The 13461-nt window shown below is 41.1% G+C and overlaps 1 protein-coding gene across 1 annotated transcript; it reads left to right on the forward strand.

Annotated features, from left to right (window-relative positions):
• The first annotated feature begins 6504 nt into the window (after window positions 1-6504).
• On the forward strand, window positions 6505-13116 carry LOC112074091 (acyl-coenzyme A thioesterase 1-like). Its single transcript, XM_024141314.2, has 3 exons — window positions 6505-7230; window positions 7567-7772; window positions 11932-13116. Exons 1-3 carry the CDS (start codon window positions 6762-6764, stop codon window positions 12538-12540), a joined length of 1284 nt encoding a protein of 427 aa, XP_023997082.1. The 5' UTR covers window positions 6505-6761; the 3' UTR covers window positions 12541-13116.
• The last annotated feature ends 345 nt before the right edge of the window (window positions 13117-13461 follow it).

A 13461-nucleotide genomic window follows, 5' to 3' on the forward strand; every position in this document is an offset into this window, starting at 1 on the left:
TTTATGATGCTTTGTTTAATTTGCTTTGATTTCTATTGGACTGTATCCCTGTGACTTGGCACAGACAGATAGCTTGACCGCGAGGGGAGGCGGGGCAGGCCAGGAAATGTACTGTGTGAACTCTATACTTTGCTCATGTTGTAAGCTGTGATTGACCACACTCCAGCACAGTAACGTTTGTTTGCGGACTGCCATTATATCATAGAAGAAGAAGACAGTGCTGGTACAGATAGAACGAGACAGATAGTTCACCGCATGTATAAATGGATGTATAAATGTGAAGCATCCGCTTGGCGTTTCCACTCACTACCAAATATGGTAGTGAGAGGAAGCCCAATGGCCCGGCATCGGGAGAAGATAGAAGGAGATGGATTTTGGCTGAGATTATGCAACTATGACTAATTTGTTCCCATTGGAAATGGCAGGTTGTGGTCTATCTTGGTTTAGTTATACAAATCTTATGTCCTGCCTCACGCTAGCCAATTCCCCGTCAAAACCCAGATGCAGTTTGATTGTCATCTTTAGTAGAGGTCCAATTCACAAACGTTCAGTAACGTTGCCCCCTTAGCACTCGATTTAGCTCGAGGAAGAGAGTGAAGAACTGTGATTGCTTGTGGGGTTGATATGACCCACAATTTAATGCATACTGTAGTCACCTGTCATACTCCGGTGCGGCGAAGTGTCAAATGTAATCAACACGACTGCATTTTCTGCATGTCTGACAAAATGATGATGCTAGCTTGCTAATATATATATATTACATTGATTTTAGAGTTGTTAAATTGGCTTAGTCCCGTAGTAAGGAGCCTATAAAACGTAGCTAGCTTCATAAAAATATTTGCTGGAATTCTGAAATTTATTGGAATAAATAATCAAACTCTAAGTTATGGGTAACTGTAGCTAGCTATGTTAGCTTGCTAGGTACATTAATAGCTTTAGCGTGGTTGTGTTTAAGCTCAACTTCAAGATTTCCACCAAGGACGTTGCCTCTCCGATCATCACTCTCCTTCACTTGGGCAAGGGACATTAACTTCATTAGCATACTGGTTATTGTTCGGAATTTCGGATGACTGACGTGCCCAAAGTAAACTGCCTGTTACTCAGGCCCAGAAGCTAGGATATGCATATACTTGGTAGCATTGGATAGAAAACACTCTGAAGTGTCTGTCTGTGAATATAACAGAACTGATATGGCAGGCGAAAACCAGAGGAAAATCCATCCAGATTTTTTTTATGAGGTCACAGGCCATTTCAATGCTAGCCTATGGGAAATACAAATAGATAGGACCCAGATTGCAGTACCTATGGCTTCCACTAGATGTCAACAGTCTTTAGAAAGGGTTTCAGGCTTGTTTTTTGAACAATGAGCAAGTAGTTGTAGTTTTTCCAAGGTGTCTCTCACTAGAAAAGTAGTCTTGTTGGCGCGTGAATGAGGTGCGCGCTCTTCGTTATTTATCTTCCCTATTGAACATACTATTCTCCGTCTTAAATATGATCATTTATTTAGATATTAGAGTACCTGAGGATTAATTAGAAACATCGTTTGACTTGTTTGGACGAACTTTACCGGTAACTTTTTGGATTCGTCTGTATGCATGTTGAGTGGATTACTGAGATAATTGGCGCCAACTAAACTGACTTTTTTGGATATAAAGAAGGACTTTATCGAACAAAACGACCATTCATTGTGTAACTGGGACCCTTGGGATTGCAAACAGAGGAAGATCTTCAAAGGTAAGTGATTTATTTAATCGCTATTTGTGATTTTGTGACGCCTGTGCTGGTTGAAAAAGTATTTTGATGTGGGGCGCTGTCCTCAGATAATCGCACGGTATGCTTTCGCCGTAAAGCCTTTTTGAAATCTGACAACGCGGTTGGATCAACAAGAAGTTATGCTTCAAAATGATGTACAGTATGACACTTGTATTTTCATGAATGTTAAATATTACGATTTTTGTATTTTGAATTTCGGGCTCTGCAATTTCACCGGATGTTGTCGTAGGTGTCCCGCTAGCGGTTCATGCGCCCAAACAGGACAAGATGATACTACACTTTTTCTGAAAGATGCTAGTCAGATTCCCATATCGATCAATGTGATAGAATCCTTTTCCAAAACATATGGTCTGTCTTAACATTAATAAATGTGAACTGTCAAAGATTGTGTGACACCCTCATATTATGGTTTTCCAGAGAAAGAAGAACTTACATATTTAGGCATAACCATTACTAAGTTTCAGAGCCCAGATTTACAACACACTTCTTACGCAAAAACTTAAGAATACTTTTCAAATATCTTCTTGTCAATCTTCTTAAAATGTGTGTTGCTAGGCAACCGTTTTAGCTAGCTATCTAGCTAGCAATGGCAATCATGTTAGTATATTTCGTACTGAGATTACTGTTCTAAAACATGTTCTTGCTTTTAAAATAATCTATACTGGACCATTTCAGATTAAGTCTGTGAGTGAATTGCACATGTTCAATTGCTTTCATGTGTCACGTTCTGACCTTTATTTCCTTTGTTTTGTCTTTATTTAGTATGGTCAGGGCGTGAGTTGGGGTGGGCAGTCTATGTTTATATTTCTATGTTTTCCTATTTCTGTGTTTGGCCTGATATGGTTCTCAATCAGAGGCAGGTGTTTTGTGTTGTCTCTGATTGGGAAACACATTTAGGTAGCCTGTTTTGTGGGTGGTTGTTTTCAGTCTTTGTGTGTCTGCACCAGATTTGTTGTTTTGTATTTTGAGTGTTCACCTTTATTAAAACAAGATAAACAATTACCACGCTGCACCTTGGTCCTCTTCTTCTCCTCCAGATGACGATCGTTACATCATGAGCTTATTCTCTCTCTGCCCAGAGTTTAGGACAAGGGGTTTAGAACAAATACAAGAACTTTGTTTTCAAGATTCAAACATTTCCAAGAACCTTTGAGGAATAACAACTTTGCTTAACTTTCTTCATAAGTCTATAGTTAAGGAAAAAATGGCAGTTAAGAAGACATTTCTTCTTAAGAAGGTTTTGTGAATCTGGGCCCAGACATTTAGAGGCTTACTAAATTTTAATGCTCTTATTAAAACCTCTCAGAAGTAGCTAAATCAATGGCTACAGAGGGGCTTATCTTTAATAAAAGGAAGAGTCCTAATAACCAAGGTTGAGATTATCTCTAGGCTAACATATGCCACTCTGTCTTTATATCTTGACGGTAAAAAAAGCAAAGAGATAGACCAGATGCTTTTCAACTTTCTGTGGAGAAACCGTACCCATTACATTAGGAAAACTGTTGTATTGAACACTTATGAGTATGGTGGGCTGAATTTTCTGGATTTTACTACCTTAAATAATAATTTTAAGATCAATTGGGTAAAACAATTCCTAAGAAGACCCATTTCTATGTGTAACTTTATTCCTCATCATGTCTTCTCTACTTTTGGTGGCCTTAACTTCATGTTGGTTTACAATTATAAAATAAATCACATTTTATTGATCACATACACATGGTTAGCAGATGTTATTGCGAGTGTAGCGAAATGCTTGTGCTTCTAGTTCCAACCGTGCAGCAATATCTAACATGTAATCTAACAATTCCACAACAACTACCTAATCTAAGTAAAGGAATGGAATAAGAATATATGCACATACATATATGGATGAGCAATGACAGAGCAACATAGGCAAGATGCAATAGATGGTATAAAATGCAGTATATACATAGGAGATGAGTAATGCAAGATATGTAAACATTATTAAAGTGGCATTATTGAAGTGACTAGTGATCCATTTATTAAAGTGGCCAATAATTTCAAGTCTGTATGTAGGCAGCAGCCTCTCTGTGTTAGTGATGGCTGTTTAACAGTCTGATGGCCTTGACATAGAAGCTATTTTTCAGTCTCTCGGTCCCAGCTTTGATGCACCTGTACTGACCTCGCTATACTCACAATAACATCTGCTAACCATGTGTATGTGACCAATAAAATTAGATTTGATTTGGAATATAGCGGGGTGAACAGGCAATGGCTCGGGTGGTTGTTGGTTGTCCTTGGTGATTTTTTTGGCCTTCCTGTGACATCGGGTGCTGTAGGTGTCCTGGAGGGCAGGTAGTTTGCCCCCGGTGATGCATTGGGCAGACTGCACCACCCTTTGGAGAGCCTTGCGGTTGTGGGCGGTGCAGTTGCCGTACCAGGTGGGGATACAGCCCGACAGGATGCTCTCAATTGTGCGTCTGTAAAAGTTTGTTAGGGTTTTAGGTGACAAGCCAAATTTCTTCAGCCTCCTGAGGTTGAAGAGGCGCTGTTGCGCCTTCTTCACCACACTGTCTGTGTGGGTGGACCATTTCAGTTTTTTCGCAATGTGTACGTTGAGGAACTTAAAACTTTCCACCTTCTCGCCTACTGTGCCGTCGATGTGGATAGGGGTGTGCTCCCTCTGCTATTTCCTGAAGTCCACAATCATCTCATTTTGTTGACGTTGAGTGAGAGGTTGTTTTCCTGACACCACACTCCGAGTGCCCTCACCTCCCTGTAGGCTGTCTTGTCATTGTTGGTAATCAAGCCTACTACTGTTGTGTCGTCTGCAAAATGTATTACTGAATTGGAGGCATGCATGGCACGCACCCTTGTTGGGCCCCAGTGTTGAGGATCAGCGAAGTGGAGATGTTGTTTCCTACAGAAAGTCCAGGACCCAATTGCACAGGGTGGGGTTGAGACCCAGAGCCTCAAGCTTACTGATGAGCTTGGAGGATACTATGGTGTTGAATGCTGAGCTATAGTCAATGAACTGTATTCTTACATAGGTATTTCTCTTGTCCAGATGGGATAGGGCAGTGTGCAGTGTGATGGCGATTGCATCGTCTGTGGACCTATTAGGTCAGTAAGCAAATTGAAGTGGGTCTAGGGTGATAGGTAAGATGGAGGTGATATGATCCTTGACTAACCTCTCAAAGTACTTCATGATGACAGAAGTGAGTGCTACGGGGTCATAGTCATTTAGTTCAGTTACCTTTTGTCTTCTTGGGTACAGCAACAATGGTGGCCATCTAGAAGCCTGTGGGGACAGCAGACTGGGATAGGGAGCGATTGAATATGTGCGTCAACACACAAACTAGCTGGTCTGCGCATGCTCTGAGGACACGGCTAGGGATGCCGTCTGGGCCGGCAGCCTTGCGAGGGTTAACAAGTTTAAATATCTTACTCACGTCGGCCACGGAGGAGAGCCCACAGTCCTTGGTTGCGGGCCGCGACGGTGGCACTGTATTATCCTCAAAGCGGGCAAAGAAGTGATTGTCTGTAGACGTCGCTCTGATTTCCAGTCGTTCTTACCGGCTGTACTGTATGTAATAAAACGTACGATTTTCTGGGCTAACAATGTAAGAAATAATACATAAAAAAGCTAAATACTGCAAAGTTTCCGAAGAAGCGAGGCAGCCCTCTCTGTTGGCGCCCTCTTGAGCTTTGACAAAGTTCCAGTGAAACTCTCTGCTTTTCATTGGCAGGTTTTCTTGTCATGGTCCTTCATTTCTAAGAATAATTTTTCTCCACACAGATATTATATATGGAATAATCGGGACAGGATTGTATAAAAATAAAAATACTTCTTTGTTTTTAGAATATTGGTTCCGTAATAATATCCTATTGGTGAGCCAACTGGTAAATGCAGAGGGTCTTTTACTTAGTTCTAAGTCATTCTTGTAACTTTACAAGATCCCTGTAACACCTAAAGATTTTGCAATTGTTTTAGATGCCATTCCCTCAGGTGTTGCTTTATTATTCAGGAACGTGTCGAGACCTGACCCTCAGAACATAACTACGATTAACCCTGTTGACTCATCAGCAGGAAATATTTGTTTTTATTTTAGTACATTCAACAACAATAGAGCTATATGAGTCTTGTTTCAACAGGATGTTGTGTCATGCCTGATTGGAATGGTTTTATTGATATTATCTGTTGGGGAAAAGTTTGGACGTTGCACACACACATTAATTTGTTAATTAACTAAATGAAGGAAGTTTATTTAAAAAATATTCATAAATATTATCCTGCCAACCACTATATGAAGAAGTTTAAGAAAAACATAAATTCAAATTGTACCTTTTGTAATGACCACCCAGAAACAGTGTTGCATCTTTTTTGGCATTGTATTCATGTAAGAAAACTGTGGCAAGACATCAGTAGATTTATAATGGAACACATTTATGAAGATTATACACTTTTATGGAGAGATGTACTGCTTGGATTCTTTACCTACGATAGAAATAAGTTAAAACAATTTTATGTAATTCATTTAATATTTTGGGGGGGACAAATTTCATATTCACAAATGTAAACTTTTCTTACCTTACAAAAATAAATGTAACTATATTTTAAGGCAATTCAATACTCTACCAACAACAAAGCTGCTATAATTATAAATGTGTGTATGTTGTTAACAATAATACATTTTAATTTAAATAGAAAAAACAACATTTAAGATACACTCGGATGTGACGATGTAAAACGTAATTCAAGAGCTGAGGGTTTAGGGCCGAGGGCTGTCTACTTTGAGTGTGGACCGCAGTGTTCCCAGTGCAGTAGATGGCAGCAATACACAACAATTGGTGTATTCTGCTATAAAACCTTGACGATGAAGAAGAAGAAAAATAAGTGTTCCCAAACAAACAACCTCTCCCCGCTCTTCAACTGGTCGTACAGTACAGCAACATTCCGTTCAATTGAACGTGTCAGAGCGTAAAAACGAACGCAGCCCTGGTTTCTACGGGTTCACAAAACAACAATGGTGTCCAGTTCGCAACAGGTTCGTTTTAGGCTTCTCCCCAGCCCTCGCTGTTTCTTCGACGAGCCACTACACGTGCAGGTAGATGGACTATCTCCGTACCAGAAAGTGGAGTTAAGGTCCAACCTCCGGGACGATAAAGGGGTCATCTTCAGAGCTTCCTCCGTGTATAAGGCAGGTGCTACAGGACAAGTGGACCTTTCCCGCTCTCCTTCTCTTGGCGGCAGTTACACGGGAGTTGAACCCATGGGCTTGTTTTGGGCCATGGCGCCCGAGACTCCACACAGCAAAATGTTAAAAAATAATGTGTTGGGTTCAATTATGGTGAATATAGATGTTCTGCATGGGGATACAGGTGAGCTCTTGGCCACAACGACCAACGAGAGGCGGTTCATGACAGAGGGGGCGAGGAGGATACCGTTGGGCTTGAAAGAAGGAAGAATTCGGGGGGTCCTCTTTCTACCACCCGGTTAGTAATTTAGGCCATTCAAACTGCTCTCAAGTGGGAAATTGTATTTTTGTGTCCACAGGACCAGTATTAATAAACATTGCTATAAGGAAATGGAAATCCATTGATTGTATATACCGTAGGGCTACACCTCCATGTTTTTGTTAAACTAAAGGGACAATATTAATTATGATTTAATTGTGCCAATGTGGTGGTGTGAGTTCTAAGAAAATAACAAATGACAATGTTAGATGTTCCATAGGCCTTTGTATTAGACGAGGCCAACTTTGCATTGCATAGGTATTATATAGGTAGTCATGCCAGAAACCAACAGAAACCTATACCCCCCCTCCTTAGGTCAGGGTCCATTTCCTGGGGTACTAGATGTGTATATTCTGGGTGGAGGTCTTTCAGAGGTCCGGGCCAGTCTGCTGGCTAACAAAGGATTCGTGGTTCTGGCGCTGGCCTACTACGGCTACCAGGACATGTCCAGAAACGTTCCTGCACACTTTGACCTGGAGTACTTTGAAGAGGCCATTACATTCCTGAGGAGACAGCCACAGGTTAGTGGAGGAAGAAGAGCATGTGATCAGGCTCGTCATGTCCATGTAATGTCCAGGGCTGGGTGTAGAAGTGGTGATCAGGCTCGTCATGTCCATGTAATGTCCAGGGCTGGGTGTAGAAGTGGTGATCAGGCTCGTCATGTCCATGTAATGTCCAGGGCTGGGTGTAGAAGTGGTGATCAGGCTCGTCATGTCCAGGGCTGGGTTTCCCAAAAGCAGCGTTGTACTAAAATCATTTAGTTTCAATGGAATTACAACGGACGAAATATGTTCTTAGTGCTACGATGCTTTTAGGAAACCCAGCCCAGCACTCTTACTCTGAGGAGACGAGCCATTTGTTACATTAGAAGAAAATATAACCTTGAGGTTCCTCTCACTGAACTTGTATATTTTGTTAGCTGTGTAAAAGCTGCCATCTAGTGGCTGTTGTTTACTCTACATTAGGGCTGTCCCTACCCCCCAAAAAATCTACGTCGACCAAGAATCGTCTGTTCTTTCAACCAATAGATTTTCCATATACAGTTGAAGTCGGAAGTTTACATACACTTAGGTTGGAGTCATTAAAACTCATTTTTCAATCACTCCACAAATTTCTTGTTAACAAACTATAGTTTTGGCAAGTCGTTTAGGACATTTCCTTTGTGCACGACACAAGTAATTTTCCGAACAATTGTTTAAAGACAATTTAAACAATTGTTTTATAAAAAAGTTTTATAATTCACTGTATCACAATTCCAGTGGGTCAGAAGTTTACATACACTAAGTTGAATGTGCCTTTAAACAGCTTGTAAAATTCTAGAAAATGTCATGGCTTTAGAAGCTTCTGATAGGCTAATTGACACAATTTGAGTCAATTGGAGGTGTACCTGTGGATGTATTTCAAGGCCTACCTTCAAACTCAGTGCCTCTTTGCTTGGCATCATGTGAAAATCAAAAGAAATCTGCCAAGACCTCAGGAAAAAAATGATAAACCTCCACAAGTCTGGTTCATCCTTGGGTGCAATTTCCAAATGCCTGAAGGTACCACGTTCATCTGTACAAACAATAGTACGCAAGTATAAACACCATGGGACCACGCAGCCGTCAAACAGCTCAGGAAGGAGATGCGTTCTGTCTCCTAGAGATGAACGTACTTTGGTGCGAAAAGTGCAAATCAATCCCAGAACAACAGCAAAGGACCTTGTGAAGATGCTGGAGGAAACAGGTACAAAGGTATCTATATCCACAGTAAAATGAGTCCTATATTGACATAACCTGAAAGTCCGCTCAGCAAGGAAGAAGCCACTGCTCCAAAACCGCCATAAAAAAGCGAGACTGGTTTGCAACTGCACATGGGGACAAAGATCGTACTTTCTGGAGAAATGTCCTCTCGTCTGATGAAACAAAAATCTAACTGTTTGGCCATAATGACCATCGTTATATTTGGAGGAAAAAGGGGGAGGCTTGCAAGCCGAAGAACACCGTCCCAACCGTGAAGCACAGGAGTGGCAGCATCATGTTGTGGGGGTGCTTTGCTGCTGGAGGGACTGGTGCACTTCACAAAACAGATGGCATCATGAGGCAGGAAAATTATGTGGATATATTGAAGCAACATCTCAAGACATCAGTCAGGAAGTTAAAGCTTGGTCGCAAACGGGTCTTCCAAATGGACAATAACCCCAAGCATACTTCCAAAGTTGTGGCAAAATGGCTTAAGGACAACAAAGTCAAGATATTGGAGTGGCCATCACAAAGCCCTGACCTCAATCCTATAGAAAATTTGTAGGCAGAACTGAAAAAGCATGTGAGCAAGGAGGTCTACAAACCTGACTCAGTTACACCATCTCTGTCAGGAGGAATGGGCCAAAATTCATCCGACTTATTGTGCGAAGCTTGTGGAAGGCTACCTTGAAACGTTTGACCCAAGTTAAACAATTTAAAGGCAACGCTACCAAATACTAATTGAGTGTATGTAAACTCCTGACCCACTGGGAATGTGATGAAAGAAATAAAAGCTGAAATAAATCATTCTCTCAACTATTATTCTGACATTTCTCATTCTTAAAAAGAAGTGGTGATCCTAACTGACCTAAGACAGGAACTAGGATTAAATGTCAGGAATTGTGAAAAACTTAGTTTAAATGTATTTGGCTAAGGTGTATGTAAACTTCTGACTTCAACTGTATAGACACATCCAATGTTATTTAATCAAATCAACTATATGCGCTGAGCTCTTCTGATGCTTTAAGCGAACTGTTTGAAATAATTAAGATACACAAATGACTAGAGGGAGTCTGACCGCAATTGATTTGATTGTGCCGCCTGGGTCAGACTTTCTGCGTTGTTAAAAAAAAAAAAGAAGACAGCGAGTGACTGTGTGACTAGCACCCGTTGTCTCTCTCTCCTCCCTGCTGCAGTGACCGCCACAGAACATTCGTGTGTATTGCCTGTATGTGTTGCTGAAGCTGTAACATAATGACAGCCATTTCTGACTGAAAAGTTACGTTACCAAAATCCCACATTTTGTTTCGGGAAAAACATTCCATATTCCCTCAACCCTTGCTCTCTTTACGTAACACGTATGCATCGCGTGCACGTGACCAATAGGGCCTCACCTATAGCATATCATAATCACATCAATAAATTGGTTATAACAAACTCTGAACACCGTAACACGTGACAGCAAAATGTATGCAGAGGACGTGACAAATAAACTCGAAACGGGGGACTGTTTTATGGTTGCGCGGGAGGTTAAGGGGAAGTTAGATGTGTGGAATGAATTTGACTAGTTGTGGAAAATACTGGAGATCATGCAAAATAATTAAGGAACAAGCACTGCTTGTTATGTGTGCCTATTTTTTTTTTGTTCAAGCGAATTAGTCAATGGTCGCATTATTTTAAAATAACTAAAATACTTGATTGCATTTCACATCATGAATGACTCGTATGCTGTTTGATTACATGAACGAATAAATGATTTATTGATAGAGTAGCCTATGTAAGTTTTGAAATATAGGCCTTAATAAGTTACGTTATTCAGACTAAACAGGATGCTCTCTCAGGCCTACAGCTCGATGGTGGTTATACAAGGCTGCTATACTAAGTCTACTAATGATAATGACATGACCTATTATAAGGATGATAATAATAATAGTTATTAAGAAGGAGTTCAAGGAAAAAGGAGGGTTATTTCTTAATTTTTTTGGACAATTTGGAACAGTGTAAACAACACTAAATAAATTAGAAATAATATCAGAGAGGCTGGTCTAACGGGGAAAAAAAGTGTAAAACCTTTATTACAACATAGTAAAGATTTAAAAACAGCTGGATTTGTGAAATTGTTGCGTGAAGCTTGGTGCTCACCGAATCCGTAGGCTATCAGCCAAACTGTCGATCAGGCAACAGAAGCAGGATCTGTCTTATTTCTGTAGATATATTGATGATTTATAAAGCCAGGCACATTTAACAATTAGGCTATTGATTTATAGACCTAATTAAGTTGGTTTCCTCTCTCCTCTCTCCTCTTAGACAATTAAGGCAAGGGCTGTTTTCTCATCTCTTAACTCCGCTGCTGCCTCCGCTGCATTGTTCTCAACACCAATACGCTGGGTCATGTTGCTATTACGCACATAGCAACATGGTCTAGGAAAAGGTGCCAATTCAACAGCGCACTAGTGTGTTTCAGAACCGTGGACCAGGACCGCTATCCATCGTGGGAGAAAGCGCATTTGTTATAAAATAATATACATTTTATTTGTGTTGCCACCATTGTTCTTACATAATATAACCATATACAATTTCAGTAGCACATAGACTGATGGGCTGTTCCATCCTAATGGCCTCCCCAATGGATCAGTCCACTCAGACAGGCGTGAACCAGACAGGTGGCTTGGACAACATGATTTAAAATATATCAATTTTTGTATTTATTTTGTTTGCTACTGCTCGACTAAAGAAATCTCGGTCGACCAACAGCCTATCGACCAGTCGACTAAATGGGATCAGCCCTCCTCTATACATATCAACAGAACAGCACAATTCATAACAATGGCACAACCCATAACAATGCTCTTTATGTGTTCAATTTTAACTATCTATTTATTGATTTGTCAAAACCAGTTTACCTTGATTGTCTGTAATGATTTTAAGTCTCTTGGCAAACCATTGTATTTTCCTCTAGGTCCAGGGTCCAGGAATAGGAATCCTGTCCATCTCGAAGAGTGGCGACCTGGCTCTGTCCATGGCTTCTTTTCTCTCTGGCATCTCAGCCACAGTCTGGATCAACGGCAGCAACGCTAATATCATGACGCCGCTGCACTACAAAGACCTCGTCATCCCTCCCCTCATGCCTATCCTAGAGAACATCACCCTCTTACCGTCTGGCCACGTCGACGTCCGAGACACCATTCCGGACCCAGATACTGAGGGGAACCGCGGTTCTTTGATCCCAATAGAACGTTCCAGTTCTAGGTTCCTCTTCGCCGTCTCGGAGGACGACAGGAACTGGAACAGTTGTCTCTTTGCCCAGCAGGCCGCCGCCCGGCTGAGGCATCATGGGAAAGAGAACTTTGAGGTGGTGGCGTACCCCAGGGCGGGTCATTTCCTGGAGGTGCCCTACATGCCCCACTGCCCGTCTGGCTTCCACTCTCTGGCGGGTAAAGTGGTGGTGTTTGGAGGAGAGGTTAAAGCCCACCATGAGGCTCAGCTGGACCTGTGGAGGAGGGTCCAGGAGTTCTTCAGGACACACCTGAAGGACAGCAGCAACACTGGCCAGAAATCTATGTTATAAACTAAAGGGTGAGACACACAGGGATGGACTTGGGCCTGTCTGGGCTAAAGATAAGAATATTTTTCTAAACACATCTACATTAATGTGGATGCTACCATGATTGCGGATAATCCTGAATGAATAATGATGAGTGAAAAAGTTTTGTTTTCAATAAAAGTGACTCCAAAATGATACAATGTGTTATTTACCATTAATTTCTATTGGGCAGAAAACAATCTGAAACACAACCTAAACAAACAGCAAATGCATCCAAGAAATTTGTATGAGGTAGTCATTGTGTGCTAGGAATATGGGACCAAATATGTAACTTTTTACTACTTTTTAATACACATAAGTGAATTTGTCCCTATACCTTTTGGTCCCCTAAAATGGGGGGACTAGGTACAAAAAGTCCTGTAATTTCTAAACGGTTCACCCGATATGGGTGAAAATACCCTAAAATGTAATCTGACTGTCTGACCTTTAACCTCATAGTCATTGTATCATTTAAAATCCAAAGTTTTGGAGTACAGAGCCAAAACAACAACAAATGTGTCACTGCCCCAATGCTATTGCAGCTCCCTGTGTTGTGTTGTATTATAGCCAGGCTGTAGGCTATACTAAATAAACATGCTATATAAACTCCCAGTAATTTATTAGATGACCCACCAACGTTTCCACATAGCAGTGTCTTCATCAGGGTGTAACATACAGCAGAACACGTGTGAATGTGCCTATGCGCTGTGCTTTCTCTTCAGAAAGCTACAGTACAACAGAAAAGGTAAGATTTATTTTTAGCTAAAGAGAAACTGTAGCCGTTTAGAATCACCCACATGCAGTCCACCTGCTATCAATGAATACGCACAGAAATCACAAGGTTACACAATGTGATATTGATTCGATCCATAGACATAAATCAATAGAGCGACGTATCTCTGTGAA

This window comes from Salvelinus sp. IW2-2015, unplaced genomic scaffold, assembly GCF_002910315.2.
Source record: "Salvelinus sp. IW2-2015 unplaced genomic scaffold, ASM291031v2 Un_scaffold2492, whole genome shotgun sequence".
In the NCBI taxonomy this organism is placed as follows: domain Eukaryota; kingdom Metazoa; phylum Chordata; class Actinopteri; order Salmoniformes; family Salmonidae; genus Salvelinus; species Salvelinus sp. IW2-2015.

Bases quoted from the DNA above. Each gene is read 5' to 3' on its own strand.
- LOC112074091 (XM_024141314.2), top strand. From the start codon at position 6,762: ATGGTGTCCAGTTCGCAACAGGTTCGTTTTAGGCTTCTCCCCAGCCCT. The intron at 7,231-7,566 runs GTTAGTAATTTA...CCCCCTCCTTAG, and splicing joins GGTCCTCTTTCTACCACCCG to GTCAGGGTCCATTTCCTGGG. The intron at 7,773-11,931 runs GTTAGTGGAGGA...ATTTTCCTCTAG, and splicing joins TCCTGAGGAGACAGCCACAG to GTCCAGGGTCCAGGAATAGG.